Here is an 18959-nt window from a genome sequence, read left to right as displayed (position 1 = left end):
ATTCCAAAGCTAGACTTCTTTACATAGTGAGAGCCTATCTGGAGAAGAAAAAGAAGGAAGACAGACAGACAGACAAAACGAAATATAAAGATTGAAAAAAAGCTAAATTTAAGAACCATGGGGCAGTGTAACGTATCGAATGCTGTAAGAATCCTACAGTGGTTTTCCTTATGGGCTTAGAGGGACCCTACTCTTTCTGAGGCTAATGAGCTGTGAAGTATTATTGTTCACCACTGAAAGAGACCCACAGGGAAAGCAAAGAGGTTTGTACCCAGGAACAGAGAACAGTCTGGTTAATAAAAGGCTGAGGCAGAGGGGACTTATTCCCTCCAGCAATACTCTAAGCCTCTGTGGAACAATTTAATTTTTCTGTGGATACAAGTGATTATATCTAGTAGCTGGAACAAATGAAAATGTAATATAATCTATTAACAGCAAGACATAATTACTGTGAAAAATCCACCTGAGCTGGGGCTTAAGCAGCCACCCACATCTAAGCCAGATGCAAACCCAGCTCTGGCAAAGCCACCCCTGGTCATTTCAGTGAGAAGCCTTGGAAAGTCCACAGGGTAGAAATTGGGAATCACACCCAAACTGCAAGTTGAGATGTAATCTTGGTTTCCTTCCCTGGAAGCACCCCACCCCAGCTGACACATAGTTGAAATCTTTGCCTTCACATCATTTAAGTCAAGGACACAGCATGGGCATCACCTTCCCCATCCTGGAGAGGTTAGTCAGTTACCGTAGCAACTATCAGCTTACAGAGGCTTCTTTTGGCTCACAGTTTTTGAGGTATCAGTTCATCCCCAGTTAATGTTGCTGCTTTGGGCCTGTGGCAGCAGTTTATGGCAGAACCACATGGCAGAGGTGGCCCTCTGTGTGAGGCCATCTGTGTGACAGTGTGTATGCACAGAGAGAGGATCACTCCACCTCTGCTTTTGTTTTGGGCTTGGGCTTATGGGTCAGTGTCTTGCCTGAACATTCAGGTCATCCAGGATGTTCCTAAACTCACAGAAATCCTCCTGCCTCAGCACTCTATTCTCTGTGTTAAGATTGCAGATAGAAGGGCTGGAGAAATGGCTCAGTGGTTAAAAGCACTAATGGGATTCGATGCCTTCTTTTAGTGTGTCTGAAGAATACTCACATACATAAATTAAAAAAAAAAAATTTTTAAAGATTTCAGATAGATGCTCCTCCACACCACTTTAGGTCTCATCCCTTTATTTATCGACCTGTATATCTCATTTATTTTTTTATTACCGTATTAGTTTGTTTCTCTGGTGCTGTGATAAAGTTGAGGAAAGGGTTTATTTGACTTACATTTCCACATCACAGTTCACCATCCAGAGAAGCCAGAGTAAGAACCTGGAGGAAGGAACTGAGATGAAAAGCAGGAAAGACTGCTGCTTACTGACTTACTCCCAGGCTCAGGTTCTGCTGCCTTTTATGCATCTCATAGGACCGCATGCCCATCGCTGGCACTGACCACAGTGGGCTGGGCTCTCCCACATCAATCAGCAATCAAGAAAATGCCCCTTGGGCCAGGCAGTGGTGGCACACATCTTAATCGCAGCACTCAGGAGGCAGAGGCAGGCAGATCTCTGTGAGTTTGAGGCCAGCCTGGTCTACAGAGTGAGTTCCAGGACAGCCAGGGCTACACAGGAAACCCAGTCTCCATAAACCAAAAAGAAAGAAAGAAAGAAAGAAAGAAAGGAAGGAAGGAAGGAAGGAAGGAAGGAAAACACCTCTGGGGCTGGAACGTTAGCTCAGTGATTAAAAGCACTGGTTCTTGCTAAGGACCCAGGTTTCCTTCCCAACACCCACGTGGAGGTTCACAGGCATCAGGCACATGTGTGTGTTAGGCATACTAACATTTAAGCAAAGCACTCATACACATAAAATAATAAAAATAAATCTTAAAAAAAAAGAAAGGAAGGAAGGAAGAAAAAAGGAAGAAAGGAAAGAAAGGAAGGAAGGAAAGAATGAAGGACGGAAGGAAGGAAGGAAGGAAGGAAGGAAGGAAGGAAGGAAGGAAGGAATGAAGGACGGAAGGAAGGAAGGAAGTGTTCCAGACTTGCTTACATGTCCACCTGATGGAGGTCCATCAACTGAGGTTCCTTCTTCCAACTTCTGTTGAGTTGACAACCAAGATTAGTCACCACAATTACATTCAGTCTGTATGTGTGTGCACACACAACACTTAAATGAATGTCAGAGAACCACTTATCAGACTTCTGTGGATGTGAGAGAACAACTTATAGGAATTGGCTCTCTCCTACCATGTGTTTCCTGAGGCAGGAAAGGGAAGGAAAGAGTCCTGAGCCTTCCTGGCATTCCCTCTGAGTCTACAACACAGCCTGAGAAAAGTACAGTGACTGAGAACCAGGGAGGAAACAGCCCCAGATCAATTCCAGGCTCCTCCCACCTCCTCACATTGCTATCTGCGTTAGCACTCCCCAATGCTGAGTGTCCACAATGTGCCATGCATGGCACAATTCCTTCCACACACTTTTTCATGCAGTCCTCCATCGCCATCACACACACACACACACACACACACACACACACACACACACATCCTCACACACCTCCCTAATGTCCAGCTTAGGTCCTTCTTCAACGAAGTCTTCCCCAACCTTTCAAGAGTCCAGCTATATGAAGTAAGACACTGGTCTTGATTTTATCCTGCCAAGAGTTGTCCTATGAGGACTTAGCTAGACCTAGGGATGGCTTTTCATATTGTCATCACATCCACAGATGACAGGTTCCCCTTCATAAAATCCAGTGGTGGTTTAGAACCATCAGCATGAAGTCCATTAAGCTTGCTGCCAAGAGTAGAAGGCGCCTACAGAAAAGGTCACACTAATTGCAACTAAATATGTTCAGAGTCCCGAAAAAGGAAACTCACTTTCCCGTAGTTTGTCCTTGTCACAGGCTTTCTGGACCACTGACCGGAAATCACCTAAGGTCAAAGCACAAGTTGATAAGGTACTCGGAAACCAGTTCTTTGAAAAATAGTTGAAGACATTAGGATGTGGGTTGGGACACATGAGACTCACAGACTCATGATGTCTGTACCCAGAGGTCACTTGGGAGCCATGCTACACAGTCCTTTCTGAGGACCAGCTGGGACTCCTGGGGATGTCATAGAAGACACATTTTGACTCAGCATGAAGATTCAGTTGCTAATTCTAAACACTGAATCATTCTACTCTAAAGCATGACCTACCCTCCCCCTCTGCATTTTATTCTACGGATGGGTCTCATCACGTAGACCATGTTAGCCTCAAACTCACTATCTTCCCACATCATCCTCACAGTTTTTAGGTGACAGACATTCACCCCCACATCTGGGGAAACATGATTTCATGAAGCGATGTTCTCCCCCTTGAGTGGTTGTTTGATGAGGATTCACCAGTCTCTTTTCTTGCTTTCCCTGGGGAGGGGGGCCAGACCATGTAGTGTATGTAGGGCTGGAAGAGTGAATAGTGTTTGGTCAGTCCCAGACCCAGGAAGCACTGAAGCCGCATGTCCCCAAGCAGTACAGGACTAGAAAAGCGAGACAGGGGCTCCAGCCCCTTGTCCTGGCTTTCTTCCTTCTTAAGAGCAGTTTGTAGGGCCAGCAAGATGGATCAACAAGGAAAGACACTTGCCACCAAGCCTGACCACCTAAGTTTGATCCCCAGGTCCCAGATTTCCACACTGTAGAAGGAGAGAACTAACTCCCACAAGTTGTCCTCTGACCTCCATAGTTCTCTCTCTCTCTCCATATATATGTGTGTGTGTCTGTGTGTCTGTCTGTCTGCTGTCTGTCTCTCTCTGTGTCTATCTCTGTGTGTCTCTGTCTCTGTCTTTCTCTCCATATATGTGTCTGTCTTTCTGTCTCTCTCTGTCTCTCTCTGTGCCTGTCTGTCTTTGTGTGCCTGTCTGTCTCTGTGTGTCTGTCTCTGTGTCTATCTCTCTCTCTCTCTCTCTCTCTCTCTCTCTCTCACACACACACACACACACACACACACACACACGCACACGCACACACACAAATATAGAGAAGAATAAAGGGAAGAGACTACAATAGTCCAAAGAGAGCCTAAAAGTCTTCACACATTAGTCCTGAGAAAGATGTATATATTGAGGAAGAGGTGGGGATTATAACCAAAGTTTGTGGGCAGAGAAAGGTGAGATGGGACTGTGGAGGAGATGATGAAGGGTGGACTCTGGTCAGGACCGGATCCCCTCAAAAGGGAAGGGAGGGTAATAGCAATGGCAGAGCATAGTAGCATGGCCTATGTGGATGGTGATCTGGCTTGGAAGGGGAGAATGATTGTAGAGTCGGGGCAAAGCAAAGCTAAACACACGCGCTCACACACACAAACAGGGCACCATACATAGTGCCTTTAGGTACAATCTTACACTATTGTGGACTAAGTGGGGAAATGCCCTACCATGGAAGAAAACCTGGAGGGGAAATAGATCAATGTCCATCACAAGTCTTTTTGAAAGAAGTGGCTCTCCGAACGGGACAGAGCAGGGGTGGAGAGCAGGGGCAGAGAGCCTGCAGATGGAAGCAGAGACAGGCGTGGAGTCAGGACCCTTGGGTGCAAGGTGGCCACCATTAGTGCGTTACCGGATCTTGGGTAGGTCAGTCTGTCTCTGGGCTTTGAGGTCCTCTTGTGTAGAATTGGAGGTGTGATGGAGGGATGGCCTAAGTGGCCACCTATGTCCTTTCTAGCCTAGTGTCTACAAGTTTATTTGTAGTGAAACACCTTTTTCTCCGAGTCAGAGACGGCTCTGTGACCGTGTTTATATTGTGCCCTTGTCTGGTAATTTCATGTCATGGTTTTTTGTTTTGTTTTTCTTCTTCTAGTATTATCTTAGGGTTGTTCCCTTTGAAAAATTGTAACAATGTTTTTCAAACTTGAGCTAAAAAGAGGAAGGGGTCAGGGCTCCTCCTTCCTAGCTGGGCAAAAGGGTGGCAGTCACAAGTTGATCAAGTGCCCCGGTTTGCCTGGGACTGAGGGGTTTCCCAGGGCAAGGGACTTTCTTTCAGTTCTGGGCAAACTAGGGTGGTTGGTCACCCTAATGATAAGAAAAGCGAGTATCTAGAGGAGGCTGGAAGTACTCTGTTCTTATCCCTTTCTATGTGGCGTTTCCCAAGTCTATACGCATCCATCATAGAGATTCAGTGAGCAGAAAGGAGGGGCTGCCTTCACACCCGACTCCTGGCCCAGTTCAGACTAAGATTGCCAGGAAAGGTGCTGAAATGCTTGAGTAGGGCTGATTCTGTGGGGGGGGAGTTTCCCTTTTTCTTAAAAAAAAAAAAGAAAGAAAGAAAGAAAAAGAAAGAAAGGGGAAAACACACACACACACACACACACACACACACACACACACACCAGAAAAGACACAGTGGAAAAAAAAAAAAGAGATGAGTCGAGAGGCAAGCAGCAAGCCTTCCTTTGCCCCAGGAGACCACACTTGGCTCATTTGTTTAAGCTTGAAGCTGACGTCTGCCACCTCTCCATAGGCACCTGCACAGACTCTGTCAGCATCAGACAGTGACCAGCCTGGTGACGAAGATCTGCAGTTATGAACTACCCACTAACCTTAGACATGGATTCCATCACCTATGACCTGAATGACCAGGTGAGTAGAGGCATGTGGCTCCCTGTTGCTTGGGTCCTGCTTGGAATTTTAAATATACTATGTCAAGGAAGAGGGGACAGCTTGAGAATCCCGCCGCGAGGATTATAGAACATGGGCAAATACATGGGTGCCTGCACTTTTAGACTCTTATTGTCCTACTAAATCTGTTGCCCTTAATAGATGACAAAGGGAGGTGGGGGACATAGGGTTAGGTTTTGCATCCCTGCTGTATGACTGGGTACAGCTCTGCCTCTTGGTTCTTTAATAGAGGAGCTTCTCTTTGTCTCCTTGGGCTAGAATGGCAAAGTATTTTGGAAGGGTTTTTTTTTTTGTTGTTGTTGTTGTTGTTTGTTTGTTTGTTTGCTTGCTTGCTTGCTTACTTGTTTGGTTTTGTTTGTTTTTTGTTTTTGTTTTTGAGACTGGTTTTCTCTGGGAAGCATTGGCTATTCTATTACTCTGTAGACCAAGCTGGCCTCAAGCTCACCTGCTTCTACCTGCCAAATGCTGAGATTAAGTGCCTGCCCCACCACTGCCTGGCTGGAGGTTTTCTTTCTTTCTTTCTCTCTTTCTTTCTTTCTTTCTTTCTTCTTACAACTTTATTTGAAAAAAACAGAGATACATGTGCAGATTTTAAAAAGCATTTTGGCATAAAACTATATGAATATATTTTTGTCAGTACTTGATTTTTTTAAAGGTTTGATAGTATGCATTGAAATCTTACTAGTTACAATGAGCATAAAGTACATGTAAAACAAAATGTAACATGGAAATAATCAAAGTTTTCTTGGTGTGTATAGATTAAAGATAATAATTTTTAAATAGCAAAAATTGCCACAAGGCTATCTTCTTAGCTCTTGAGTTATTAATGATTTACGGTCTAGGTGTACCCCACTCTGAGAGGATGCTATAGACTTATTGTTTTTTGTTTTTCTAAGAAGGACTGAGGCTTCCACTTTTGGAGCTTTCTTTTTTTGAGCTTCATATGGTTGGTGAGTTGTTTCTTGGGTATTCAGAGTGGTTTTCTTAATGTCAGTTTGCTGGCAATGGTAGTCAGTCGGTGTGTAGTTGTTAACTGGGAGAGGAGTGGGTGGGACGGTACTCAGTTGATAGAGTGCTTACTACACATGTATGACACTAGGTACATCCTCAGCCCACATATACTTGGTACATGCCTGTGATCCTAGCATGAGGAAGGTGGAAGCAAGAGGCTCAGAAGTTCAAACTCATCCTCAGCTAGCCTAGGACACATGGAGACCTTGTCTTGAAAAAATGTACACAGAATTGTTCATCTTGCTTAGTGACTTCATCATCAAGGCACAACATAACGTGAATTTGTGTTGGATCGAGAGGCTGAGAACCTAATCTTTGCCCTCAACTGGCTGATGGCCTAGACAAGAGGGAAACCAATCCCTGCCTGGAAGCTGTTAGTCAGTGATTTTGTAGAGATGAAGAAAGTACAGCAGGAAATGCTAAGCTGTATTAATCCTAAAAATGTCTTAGAGCATGCTACTTGATCCTGGAAGGGACTGTCATCTCTAGAGATAAGGTATCTTGGAAGGGTTTCTTAGGTGGGAGTTAAAAAAGAAAAGGAAAGGAAAAGAAAGGAAAGGAAAGGAAAGGAAAGGAAAGGAAAGGAAAGGAAAAGAAAGGAAAGGAAAGGAAAGGAAAAGGGTGCCCGGAACCTTTTCTGCTTCTGCCCGAGTGTTTTCCAGTTAAGTGCAGTAGTTCACTTGACTTGGTTGCTATTGGATTACCACAGGATATTTTCAGGAGCAGTTCAAGTGGAAAACCCCAGGGTTGAGGGTTATGGACAGCGGAGGACTTGGAACCTTATTTTCTATGAGCTGCTTTCTGGGATAGGCCATGAAAGCTCTAAACCCTGGGCCCTATCATCTCTGCCCTAAGCACACCTTGAGGCATTCCCCCAATTTCCTCAACTCTCCAGCATCTGTGGTCTGCTTTATAATTCTTTCCACTCTGTCCCTGGGCTTGCTCCTTTACCCAGGTCTCAAGCTGAGAAGTGTCTGTGGCCTGTGGATCTGGGGCTCATCACAAGATCCAGCCTCTACAGTTCAACCCCAGGGCCCATTGTGGCTTGCAAGTTCAAACCAAGACCAAAAGTTAGGACCTCTTATTGAAAAAAAAATTTTTTTTAATCTCAGAGATTTATAATGCCAGCACCCAGAAGACTCAGGCAAGAGGACTATGAGTTTGAAGTCAGATATAGACTACAAGGAGACTCTGTTGCAAATAAACAAGTCAACAAACAAACCCCAAATTTTTTTTTCAAGACAACAGTAGAAAGCATTAAACTAAGCCTGAGGTCTTTTTAAGTGCAGAATCCCCAAGACTGCCAAAGTGGCACCCTGTAATGTCAGCTGAACCTAATCAGGATCTAGGCCAGACCCCTTTAAAACCTAACTCTTCTACAAGGGAGTGTTTTCTCTCCCTTACCCTCATCCCTACCACTGGCTGTCCCTGACTTGGTGAGTTAGTATCTTCCGCCCTCAGGCTGACCATCAGCTCTGACCCACTTGGATGCCTTTGTAACCACCTGGAGACCTGGCCGTTCCTGGCTTCTGAGAAACCTCAAGAGTTTCCCCTAACTGCACGCCTCACATCACTGGGTGACCCACTAGAGACAGATGGTAGTGGAGGCAGAGGGACAGCAGGGCGTGCTCATGACATGAAGCAGACCTACATTCCAAGGAGAGACACATGGTAACTTCTTTTTATGACACAAATCAAACCCAAGGCCCTGAGCTACGTGGTCGGACATTAGTTAGGGTCTAGCTAGGAGTCCAGGGGTTCTAAAACAACCCCATCCCTGGAGCCCTTCAACCAGGCACAGTCTTCCTTCACCTACCTGCCAGTCTCTTCACAGGTGGTTGTCACTCTGGGACACAGATCCTCCTCTTTAGCCCTGCTCACCTTCCAGAAGGCTGTGACTGGCCTTGGCACACTGCCCTCTTCTGTCATAGCATGTTCTGTCATAGCATGTTCTGTCATAGCATGTTCTGGAAACAACCAGCAGAACAGTTTTGCATTAGTAGCTTCTCAATAAAATCATGGGTTTCTGTTTTGCTCTGTTATTCTTTTATACTGGAATTGGAAACCTACATCCCCAGCTCTCCTAAGGAGCACTTCCTGCCTTGTGGAAGGCATTTAGAAGGACTATAGACTTGGTTTAATACTTTCTTTTGTTGTCTTAAAAAAACAAACAAAACAAAACAAAACAAAAAAAAACCTGAGGGGATTTGTTTGTTTGAAACAGAGTCTCCATGTAGCCTAAATCTGGCTTCAAACTCATAGTTTTCTTGCCTGAGTCTTTTGGGTGCTGACATTACAAATCTCTGAGGCCTTAGCTTGACATTTTTTTTAGGAGTCTGCTGAGCACCTCCCATTGACTTTATTTCCTGCTCCTCACTCTCCGTCCTTGACCCAGCTGATTACTGGCCTACTTCCCCAGATCAATAGGTTCAACACTCGCAACTTTGAGTTCCAAAACAACGGTCTTGAGACAACAAGCAACTCCCATCCCTTTGTCCTAATTTTAATTGTTTTTTACATTTGTTTATTTATAGTCAACAGAGGATAATGTGTGGGGCTCAATTCTTTCTTTCCATCATGTCTGTTCCAGGGACTTAACTCAGGTTTTTAGGCTTCATGGCAGGTGCACATGAAGTGTCTCACCAGCTGCTCTTTTTATTATTTTTAATTAATTAATTAATTTTAAGATGGGATTTTTTTTCCTTTGCTTTTTTTTAAACAACTTTATTTTACAAAACAAAGATAAATGTACAGATTTTAAACATTTTTTGCTTAAAATTATACATTTTTGTCAGTACTTTTTTTTCAGATTTTAACATAATTTTTAAATAAAACTATATGAATATATTTTTTAGTCAGTACTTGATTTTTTTCAAGGTTTGATAGTATGCCTTGAAAACTGAATAGTTACAATGAGCATAAAGTACATGTAAAACAAAATGTAACATGGAAATAGTTAAAGTTTTCTTGTTTTTTTCATTTGCTTTTTTGAGACAGGGTTTCTCTGTGTAGCCTTGCTTATCCTGGAACTTGCTCTATAAACCAGGCTGGTCTGAAACTGAGAGATCTGCCTGCCTCTACCTCCCAAGGGCTGGGATTAAAAGTATATGCCACCACTATTGTCTGAGACAGGGTCTTTCTAAGTAGTCCTGTCTGTCCAGGAACTTGATCAGGCTGGCCTTGAACTCATAGAGATCTATCTGCCTCTGCTTCTGCCTCTCCAGTGCTGAGATTAAAGGTATGCTCCACTACACCCTGTCCATCATTTTTATCAATGAATTTTAAATTGTTATTATTATTATTATTTGTGTGTGTGTGTGTGTGTGTGTGTGTGTGTGTGTGTGTACATATGCCATGACTTCTGTGTGGAGGTCAGAGAACATTTGAGTTCGAGAATTCCTGCTCTCCTGCCATGGGTTCCAGGGAACAAGCTTAGGCTATCAACCGTCAACCTTGTATAACAAGCACTTTATCCACTAAGGCCCTTTTGTCCTTTGAACTCAAAGGTCACCTTTGACCACTCGAATACCTGCTGGCTTAAGGCGGGTAGCTAATCCTTATGAGTACAAGACGTGAACAAAACTTCTCAATGGCAAAGAGCCAGGAAAAAGAACACTAGCGCCTAGAGTAGGTATGCCCAGAAGTCACCCCACCCTGGCAAGGTGGGTCCAGGTGGACCTGGAGGAGATCAACTGTCATGAGTTGTTTCATATCACACCTCATATGAGAGGTCCTCAGCAGGGCACGTGTGGAACCCACGCAGGCTAATTATGAAGTAAGTCTCCAGACCTCAGAAGGTTAGGCTGCCATAGAACAGGGCAAAGCTGGCCTATGTTTAGCTTCCCTGACCCTTCCTCACAGACGATCACTAGGAGCCGTGAACTCAGCATGACCAGAACATCACAGGTCATATTCTGTCCACACACAACTGTCTCCAGTCAGCGAGGGAGTGAAAAAGAGGAACCAAAACTCACTCAAGCTGTTTCTGGGCTTTACCTGGGTGGAGGGGAGGGTCCCCTGTTCTAACCATGTGAAAAGTCCCACAGAAGCCCCGGTAAAGGACGCCTCAGCTGAGGGCAGCTGAAGGGATCAGAAATGAGGGGAAACCTAAAGCCAGCCTTTGAGGGGTTGCATTAGGGGGAATCTAGTTTCTGTCAGCCAGACCCCACAGACCACATTAGAAGCATACCCTTATATAAGAGACACAGTCTGCCTGGTCCCATTCTTTTGACAGACACCTACAAAGCAACAGGCATTTGGAATGCAAAGTCTGAATACAGGAATGAGTTTCTTTTTGGGAATGGAAGACAAAGTATTTCAATCTATACTATCCCAGAGGGTCCAACAAGATGGTTCAATGGGTAAAGGTGCTTACTGCCAAGCCCAATGACCTGAGTTTAATCTGGTGTCTCATATGGTGAAAAGAGAGAACCAACTCCCAAGTGGTTGGCTGATCTTTTTAAGTGTGCACACAGAGATAAAGATAATACTTTTTTATTCAAAGCAAGGTTGTCTCAGGAGGCAGTTTTAAGAGATTACTGGAAGATGCGTGTACATGTAACTTGACTTTAGGACCCATGTTCACAGTACAGACAGACATTGGTCCACAAGCTGAACTCACTTTAAACCTAAAGTGGCAAAGAGGCAGTAGTACTTCCATGTCTTCCAGAGCTCAACAGGATGGCAATGACCTAAGCATTCACGAGATTGATGCAGGAGGGTCGCAATGTTCAAGGCTAGCTAGTTCAATCCAGGGCAGGATTTTTCAAACCTTTCAGCAGAGACAACTGACCTGCTGAAGGGTTCACCTCATCTAGAAAAAAAACAATGATGGCCTGAATGCCCAAGATGCATGTCTGTCTGTCTGTCTGTCTATCTGTCTACGGCTCTGTATATGTGTGTGGTGTTTGAGACAAGGTTTAGGTATGCTAATTAGGCTGGTTTCAAACTCATGGGCTCAAATGATTGTCTGACTAAGCCTCCCAACTAACAGAGACTACCGGCTACACCCCAGCCCAGTTCTCTTTAATTTGCTCCCTGCAATAATTCTACCTGATGAATTTGGGCCCCTGTCTCTGCTTATGGAAGACTCTGCATTGTTAATGTTCCCCAGCCACACTCCATCCAAAGCAGCGTGAGTGCTAGGAGAAAATTCAGAATACATCCTTGACAAATGTTCCCCAACTTGCTCCCAGCGAAATCCAGTCAGCAAACCCTAGCAGACGGCCTGCTAGACAGCTTGAGGCAACAAAGCAGCTTTGTTACTTAGAAAACACACACACACACACACACACACACACACACACACACACACACAGGGCTTAGAGACTTTGCTTGTCTGGGGAGAGAACTGAGTCTTGTGTGGAGGGAAGAGGAGCCTGTGGGGAACCCATCCCAGGAAGAGCACTTTGTATCTTCTCCCCACCCTACCCAACAGCAGGACCAGCTTCCCATTCTCCTGGCCCAGAGCTCATGGTGCTTTCTGAATACATTCCTAGCTTATGTCTGGCTTCTTTCCAGGCAGCATACTTCCCCACAGGGCATGCATCCCTACAGCTTGCTTGTAAGCCGTCTGCGCTCTGTTTGAGTGCCTGCCTGTGCAGTGTGGCAGTGTGGTCCCATCTGTCTATATAGGATGTATGTTACCCATCACAGTGGGAGTACACAGGAGGGTTTCTGCTGTCTTTTATAGCCAAGAATGAGTGAGCCATTCACCCCATTGCTGACAGTGCACTCTTCCCAGTACATTAGCCAGGCCAGCTCCTGTTGACAGCATCTTCCCACCAGGCCAGAGCCAATCTTACCTAGGGCTTCTCTCTATGGTTTGACAGAGGGGAGTGCCCAAGTTCCTGTGTATGAGAAGTGGCTTTGACACTCTTGAGTTTAAATGTTTGTTTGACACCTTGTGTTGATATGTAGCAGACTAGCTTGCCCCCATCTTCCCCTCCTCTGAGCCCTCTGCCAAAATAATACCTTTTGGCATGGAAGAAGAGACAGACCTCACCCCCTTACCTGTCCCTTTGGAAAGGTCGCACTGATTGAACTTTAAGTGGGAAAGAAGCTCATCAGCCTAGATTCTTTGTAGGATAAAAACTTGAGCCGTTTAAAAAAAAAAAAAAAACTTGAGCCGTTATTGTGAAGGGCTTCTGGGCCAGACAGGCCGGCTAGACTCACACGCTTCCCTGGACGGATTCAGCAGCTGCTACAGAGACGTGAGTCATCACATCTGCACCTCTGCTTGATGCCTGTGCTCTGCATGGGGGGACAGTGCTCCCCACAGCTTCCCCTCTGCCTCCTACTGCAGAGTCAGAGTCAAATAAATAGCTGCTCTCTATTCTACTGGAAACAACTCCCTAAAGGGATAGAGAACCCAAGTTAGACCCAGAGGCATAATTTACAGACAGATGTAAAGGTGTAAAGCCCCGCTGAGCCCCAGACAGCTTGGAATTCCAAGTAGAAGGAGCTCAGTAGGATATAGGAAGATGGAGTCCACTTAGGGGCCTCGAAGGAAGGCAGAAGTTTAGAGAGGCAGACTTGCAAACAAAGAAGTTTGAGCAAAGGTGACAAGAAGCTGCCTGGGTTGCTGGGGACAGGCAGCTGGTAGCGTGTACACCTGAGGCATAGCATGTCTGGTGCAGTGAAGTTGTAGGTAAGGTCTGACACATCAAAGGAGTATGCGTTGGGGAAAAATTTATTTTTGTTTTTATTTTTGCAGGGCTGAGGCTCAAACTCTGAGCTCCGTATATGCTAGGCAAGCATCTGAGATACACCTTCAGCCCTACTCTAGAGGAAATGTAAAACGTAAAGGCCTTCTATCTGGGGCCATTCTCTCACACACCGGCTCTGTTGTTGTACATGCTCGTCAAGGGCTCTACCACAAAAATGTACAGCCCTTGTTTGTTTGTTTGTTACAAGGACCTAAGCAGTGCAGGCCAGCCCAGAACTCACGTAGATGAAACTGTCCTCGATCCCTTGATCCTCTGGCCTTTCTCTCCCGTGTTAGCATAACAGCCTGAGCTGATGCCTAGACAATGCCTATTTTTGCTTGCTTGTTTGTTTGCTTTTATCATAAAATCGAAAGTGGAGAGCCCTAGGAAAGAAGGGGCGCTGGGAGCCCTAACCTAGAGGCTCCTGTTAGCTCTCCTCCGCTCATCCCAGGAACCTAGCAATGGCTTCCATCATCTCCTGCCGTTACCTGCTGCATATAAAAGGACTGCTTGCATCCCCAGTTGGCACGCTCTCTGTTCCTCATGTTCCCAGCTGATACTGTCTGTCTGTCTGTCTCCCTTTTCTGTTCTTCTCTGTCTCCACCTTCTCTGCCCTCATGACCCTGTTCCCATCTGTCTGCCTCTACCCCTCCTCCAGGCCCTCACTTCCCTCTCTTCCACCACGAAACCTGCCTTCATATCAGATCTGTTGCATGGTGTAATTTCTCAGGGGACACCTTGGTATGGGCACACCAGGTCCCCCCCATTATATTCTGTAACAATTCCTGTGGTATGCCTACTACTCTGGGCCTTTATGCTATGTGGATTCCCTGTTGTTGGCTCTGAAATTAAGTCTTGTGAGTTAAATGTTTGTCCCTAAGAGGACAGACACACCATAAACTTCATTTCCTTTCAATTATGTGTTGAATTCTGCTGGGTGAAACTTGATTTGACCCATTTTTCTGCTAGTGGATATTATCATCAAAATGGACTTGTTTGTTTGCTTAACAAAGTGGATGAATATTTTATTTGTTTCTCACGGTATTGCAAAGCTAGTGCTTCGAGGTGGGAAAACAACAGCCAACACAGCACATGGTGAAACAAAGACAGTACTCTCCTGCATCAGACACTGTACAACACCTCCCTGCATCCCCAGGCATTTCCAATGAGAGGGCACTAAATCTCTGACCAAAATCTAGTGGTGGATATGGGCAAGTTATAAAATTATGTTACCCTCATCTGGTGTGTCTAGAGACAGCAACAGTGTACTCATATACATAAAATAAATAAATATTTCTTAAAGAAATAATTGTATAAAAAGATACACCACTGTTATCCTGAATTGTGAAATTTGTATAAGCAGTAGATAGGATCTTACCATGTAACTGTGGCTGGCCTGGAACTCATTATATAGAGTGACCTTAAACTAGCATCTGCCTGTTGAATGCTGGGATTAACTGGTGGTCCATCACTAACCCCAGCTTCATAACTGCTTTTACCACAGATGATCTTAAGAATTCTAAACACCAGAGCTTAACCCCTAATCTAAATACTTAGTATGGTGATTATCAGAAATCTGTACACTGCGTTTGTCTGAATCCATTAGGAAGTTGGGGGCGGGTCTTCAAGAAGTAGCACTGTCAAGAAGAGTTTCTTTCCATCAGTATTGCTAAACGTTATTGCAAGTCCTCTATTCTCCATGAGTTTAAGACAAGCGCCCTAGAGCAGGTCATGTCCTCTGTTGTATTCATTCCACGCTCTTCTATAAATTTACACACCGACTGCAAAGCGGATCCGGTGCGCAGCGAGTGGATGGCGGCAGCGCTTGGCCACTCTGCCACTGCTGGGAGGAGGCCAGGGCGGTGCACAGGCTGCAGGCCACAGCCTGCATGTTCCTGGCCACGCCACTCAAAGCAACATAATCCAAGGTCCCTAGGGTAATTGTGCTTCTCCTCCATCAGGCTTTCTATAAATGGTCTTACTGTTGTATATGATATCAGAAAAACAAGACAGAAAACTCCTATTTCTTACAGGTGATGGGGACTCTAGGCAAGACACTAGATCTGCAGGACATGTGTAGGTATAGTTCTTTGACCTGTGCAGGTGTAGTTTGGGTTTGTTTGTCTTGGCGACCGAGTCTGGCTATATTAACAATGGAACTCTAAGCCATCCTCCTACCTCAGACTTCTGAGAAGTGTGGGGCTGGGATCTGAGTGTGAGGAAAAGAACCCATAAGACTAGAGAGATGGCTCCACGGTTAAGAGCACTTGCTACTCTTGCAGAGGACTGGGGTTCAATTCCTAGCACCCATCTGCAACTCCAGTTCCAAGGGAGTCAGTGCCTTCTGATCTCTACAGAGGTCGCATGGCACACATACATATACATACATGCAGGCAAAACGTTCATACACATAAACAAAACATTTTAAAGTCTAATATTTTAAGGATGTAAAAAGTAAGGAAGAGACCCATAGAGAGACGGGATGAGAGGCAGAATGAGGTGATGGCAGAAGACAGGACACTGGAGAGGTGGTAGGCAGTGCTGCCATTGTGCCTTGTGTCCCCCCATACCCTCTGAAAGAGCCACCTGCTCTAGGGACCAAAAGACCAAGATGGGGAATCATCAGGGGAAGTGAGTGTGTCGCCTACAACCAGTGTGCCCGGTGGCAAGAAAGATTTAAGGTAACCAGTGACCCAACTTCTGCTGGAGGAGACCCTCGCTCTCCTCCTGAAAAGGGGTCAACACAGATACGCGATTGCCAGAGCCTAAAAGACAGAACATGCCCCTGTCTCTTACCACCCTGGGGCCCATCATTTAAACCGCTGCCTTTGAACCCATAGTCGGTAGGGTGTGATTGGTTTTGTATTGCCCAGGGTGGGTATAATTGGTTTTGTATTACCGAGGGAGGAGGTTGACCAGGGCAGGACAGAAGAACAGAATTGGGAGCTGAGGAAACGCAGGTGCAGGGCATCTGTGAGTGAAAGGCATGAAAACAGGCACCCTGTCTTCCTTTGTGGTTAGTAGGCAAACAACCTGAGAGCTGGGGTGATGGAGGGCAGTGACAGATGGGGAGGAGAATGCGGAGGTAGGAACTTCCGGAGATATAACAGGCACGCCCCCTTCTTTTCCACTCTGCACGCTTCCTCCCTTCCCTGTGCCGGTCTCCTTGTGTGACTCATATTTGCCTCCTCTGTGGAGTTCCTGCGCCTAAGGAGTTTGCTCTCTGCTCGGGAAGTAGCTGGAAACTTAGGCTCCGCCCCTTTCCCAGCAGTCTCTGAAGGGAAGTTCGGGTAGTGTCTCGCTCAGTGTAGTAAAGACCGGCAAACGTGCCTTTAAGCCAACCACCTCTTTAAGCAAGACACGTCTGTAAAATAAGATTACATACTTCAAGTTTTTGTGTATTAAATCAGATAGGAGGCTGTTTCCTCAGTTTCAGCAAAAAGCAAGACAGGAAGAAGGGGAGAATTTAAGAGGAAGTATGCCAGACATATCAGCACCCAACCATTCCCACCCCCAGCGGGATCATAGATTTACTACTCACTGTCCTTACAGAATTGGAGTATTGATTTCTTGTTTCAATCAGGTCCCATCCCCAAATATCAGTCCCTAAGCCTGCAGCCTTCTGCCTCTAAGAACACCACACCACTTTGTGAGAGACTATTGGTCCTGTTTGCATAAAAAAAAAAAAAAAAAAAAAAAAAAAAAAAACAACAACCAAACCAAACAAACAACCCCTGAAGTTTCAGGCCTGGGATGTGGCTCAGTGGTGGAACACTTGCTTAGCACTCACAAGTCCCACCCCCCCACCCCCTAGGTTACACCTCCAGCACCACCAAAAACTAGAACAAAACATATTTATGAAACAGGGCATAAAGGCACATGCCTTTAATCCCAGCACCCAGCAAGCAGAGACTGCCCAAATCTCAGGTCAGCCTGGTCTACACAGTAAATTCCAGGCTAGCCAGGGCCATATAGGGAGATCCTGTCTAGAATAAATCAACAGAAGGAAGGGAAAGATGGCATGATTTGTTTAAGGACAAGCGGCGGGGGGGGGGGGGGGGGGGGACGACGGACGGAACAGTACAGAGAAAAAGCAGTTAGTCTGGAAGAACAGGAAACCTCACAACCTCACAGGGAGCTTCCTCTCAGAGAGAAAAGATATGGCTGTCATTCTGTCATTCTCATTTCTCTCTTTGTCCAAGGACCTGGCCATCTACGGTAACAGCACGGAGATCCCCCAACTGGACAGTAACTACTGCTCTACAAAGGAGGGGCCCCTGCTGACTTCCTTTAAGGTGGTGTTCGTGCCTGTGGCCTACAGCCTCATCTTCCTCCTGGGTATGATGGGAAACATCCTGGTGCTGGTAATCCTGGAGAGGCACCGGCACACTCGCAGCTCAACTGAGACCTTCCTGTTCCACTTGGCAGTAGCCGACCTCCTCTTAGTCTTCACCCTGCCATTTTCGGTGGCGGAGGGCTTTGTGGGTTGGGTCCTAGGGACCTTCCTCTGCAAAACTGTGATCGCTCTGCACAAGATCAATTTCTACTGCAGCAGCTTGCTGCTGGCCTGCATCGCTGTAGACCGTTACCTGGCCATCGTTCATGCTGTCCATGCGTACCGCCACCGTCGCCACCTCTCCATCCACGTCACCTGTACAGCCGTTTGGCTGGCCAGCTTCCTGTTCGCCTTGCCAGAACTCCTCTTTGCTAAGGTTGGCCCTCACACCAACGACTCCTTACCACAGTGCACCTTCTCCCAAGAAAACAAAGCTGAAACTCGAGCCTGGTTCACCTCCCGTTTCCTCTACCACATTGGGGGCTTCCTACTTCCGATGCTCGTGATGGGCTGGTGTTATGTGGGAGTGGTACACAGGCTACTGCAGGCCCAGAGGCGCCCTCAACGGCAGAAGGCAGTCAGGGTGGCCATCTTAGTGACATGCATTTTCTTTCTCTGCTGGTCGCCTTATCACATTGTCATCTTCCTAGATACGCTGGAGAGGCTGGATGCCATGAGCACTAGCTGTGAACTGAGTGGCTATCTCTCGGTGGCTATCACCTTATGTGAATTCCTGGGCCTGGCCCACTGCTGCCTCAATCCTATGCTCTACACCTTCGCTGGTGTAAAGTTCCGCAGTGACCTGTCTCGGATTCTGACCAAGCTGGGCTGTGCTAGCCCAGCTTCCCTTTGCCAGCTCCCTCCCAATTGGCGCAAGAGTAGTCTCTCCGAGTCAGAGAATGCTACATCTCTTACCACCTTCTAGATCCCGGAGTCTCAACACCTACCTCTGCCTGTTTTCCTCGGGAGCGTAACGGTGGTAGAAACCCGGCCAAACACAAGCTGGGGTTCCAAGGGCTATTGGGGCCAGTGTCCCCAGATGGGACAGCTAGACAAACTCTTTCTAGAATGTCCCTAAAGCTCTTCTGCCAGCCCTCAGGCTAGACTAGAGCCACAGGAGAGAAAAGCAGCCTAAAGGCAAAGCAAGCACTATGCAGAGCATCTGTATCATCTTGGACGAAGAGAACTCCATGCACCTCCCATCCTAATGAACTAAAGCTAAG

General features: G+C 46.1%; 1 protein-coding gene across 1 annotated transcript; it reads left to right on the top strand.

The window, feature by feature from the left end:
- Nucleotides 1-5586: 5586 nt before the first annotated feature.
- Nucleotides 5587-18661, top strand: CXCR5 (C-X-C motif chemokine receptor 5; the record flags this gene model as incomplete). The annotated part of the gene is made up of 2 exons (XM_080930691.1): nucleotides 5587-5643; nucleotides 17603-18661. 2 exons carry the CDS (start codon nucleotides 5587-5589, stop codon nucleotides 18659-18661), a joined length of 1116 nt encoding a protein of 371 aa, XP_080786817.1.
- Nucleotides 18662-18959: the final 298 nt, after the last annotated feature.

This window comes from Micromys minutus (assembly GCF_963924665.1).
Source record: "Micromys minutus genome assembly, chromosome: 16".
Taxonomy (NCBI): domain Eukaryota; kingdom Metazoa; phylum Chordata; class Mammalia; order Rodentia; family Muridae; genus Micromys; species Micromys minutus.
This window is presented reverse-complemented; position numbering and strand designations above follow the sequence as displayed.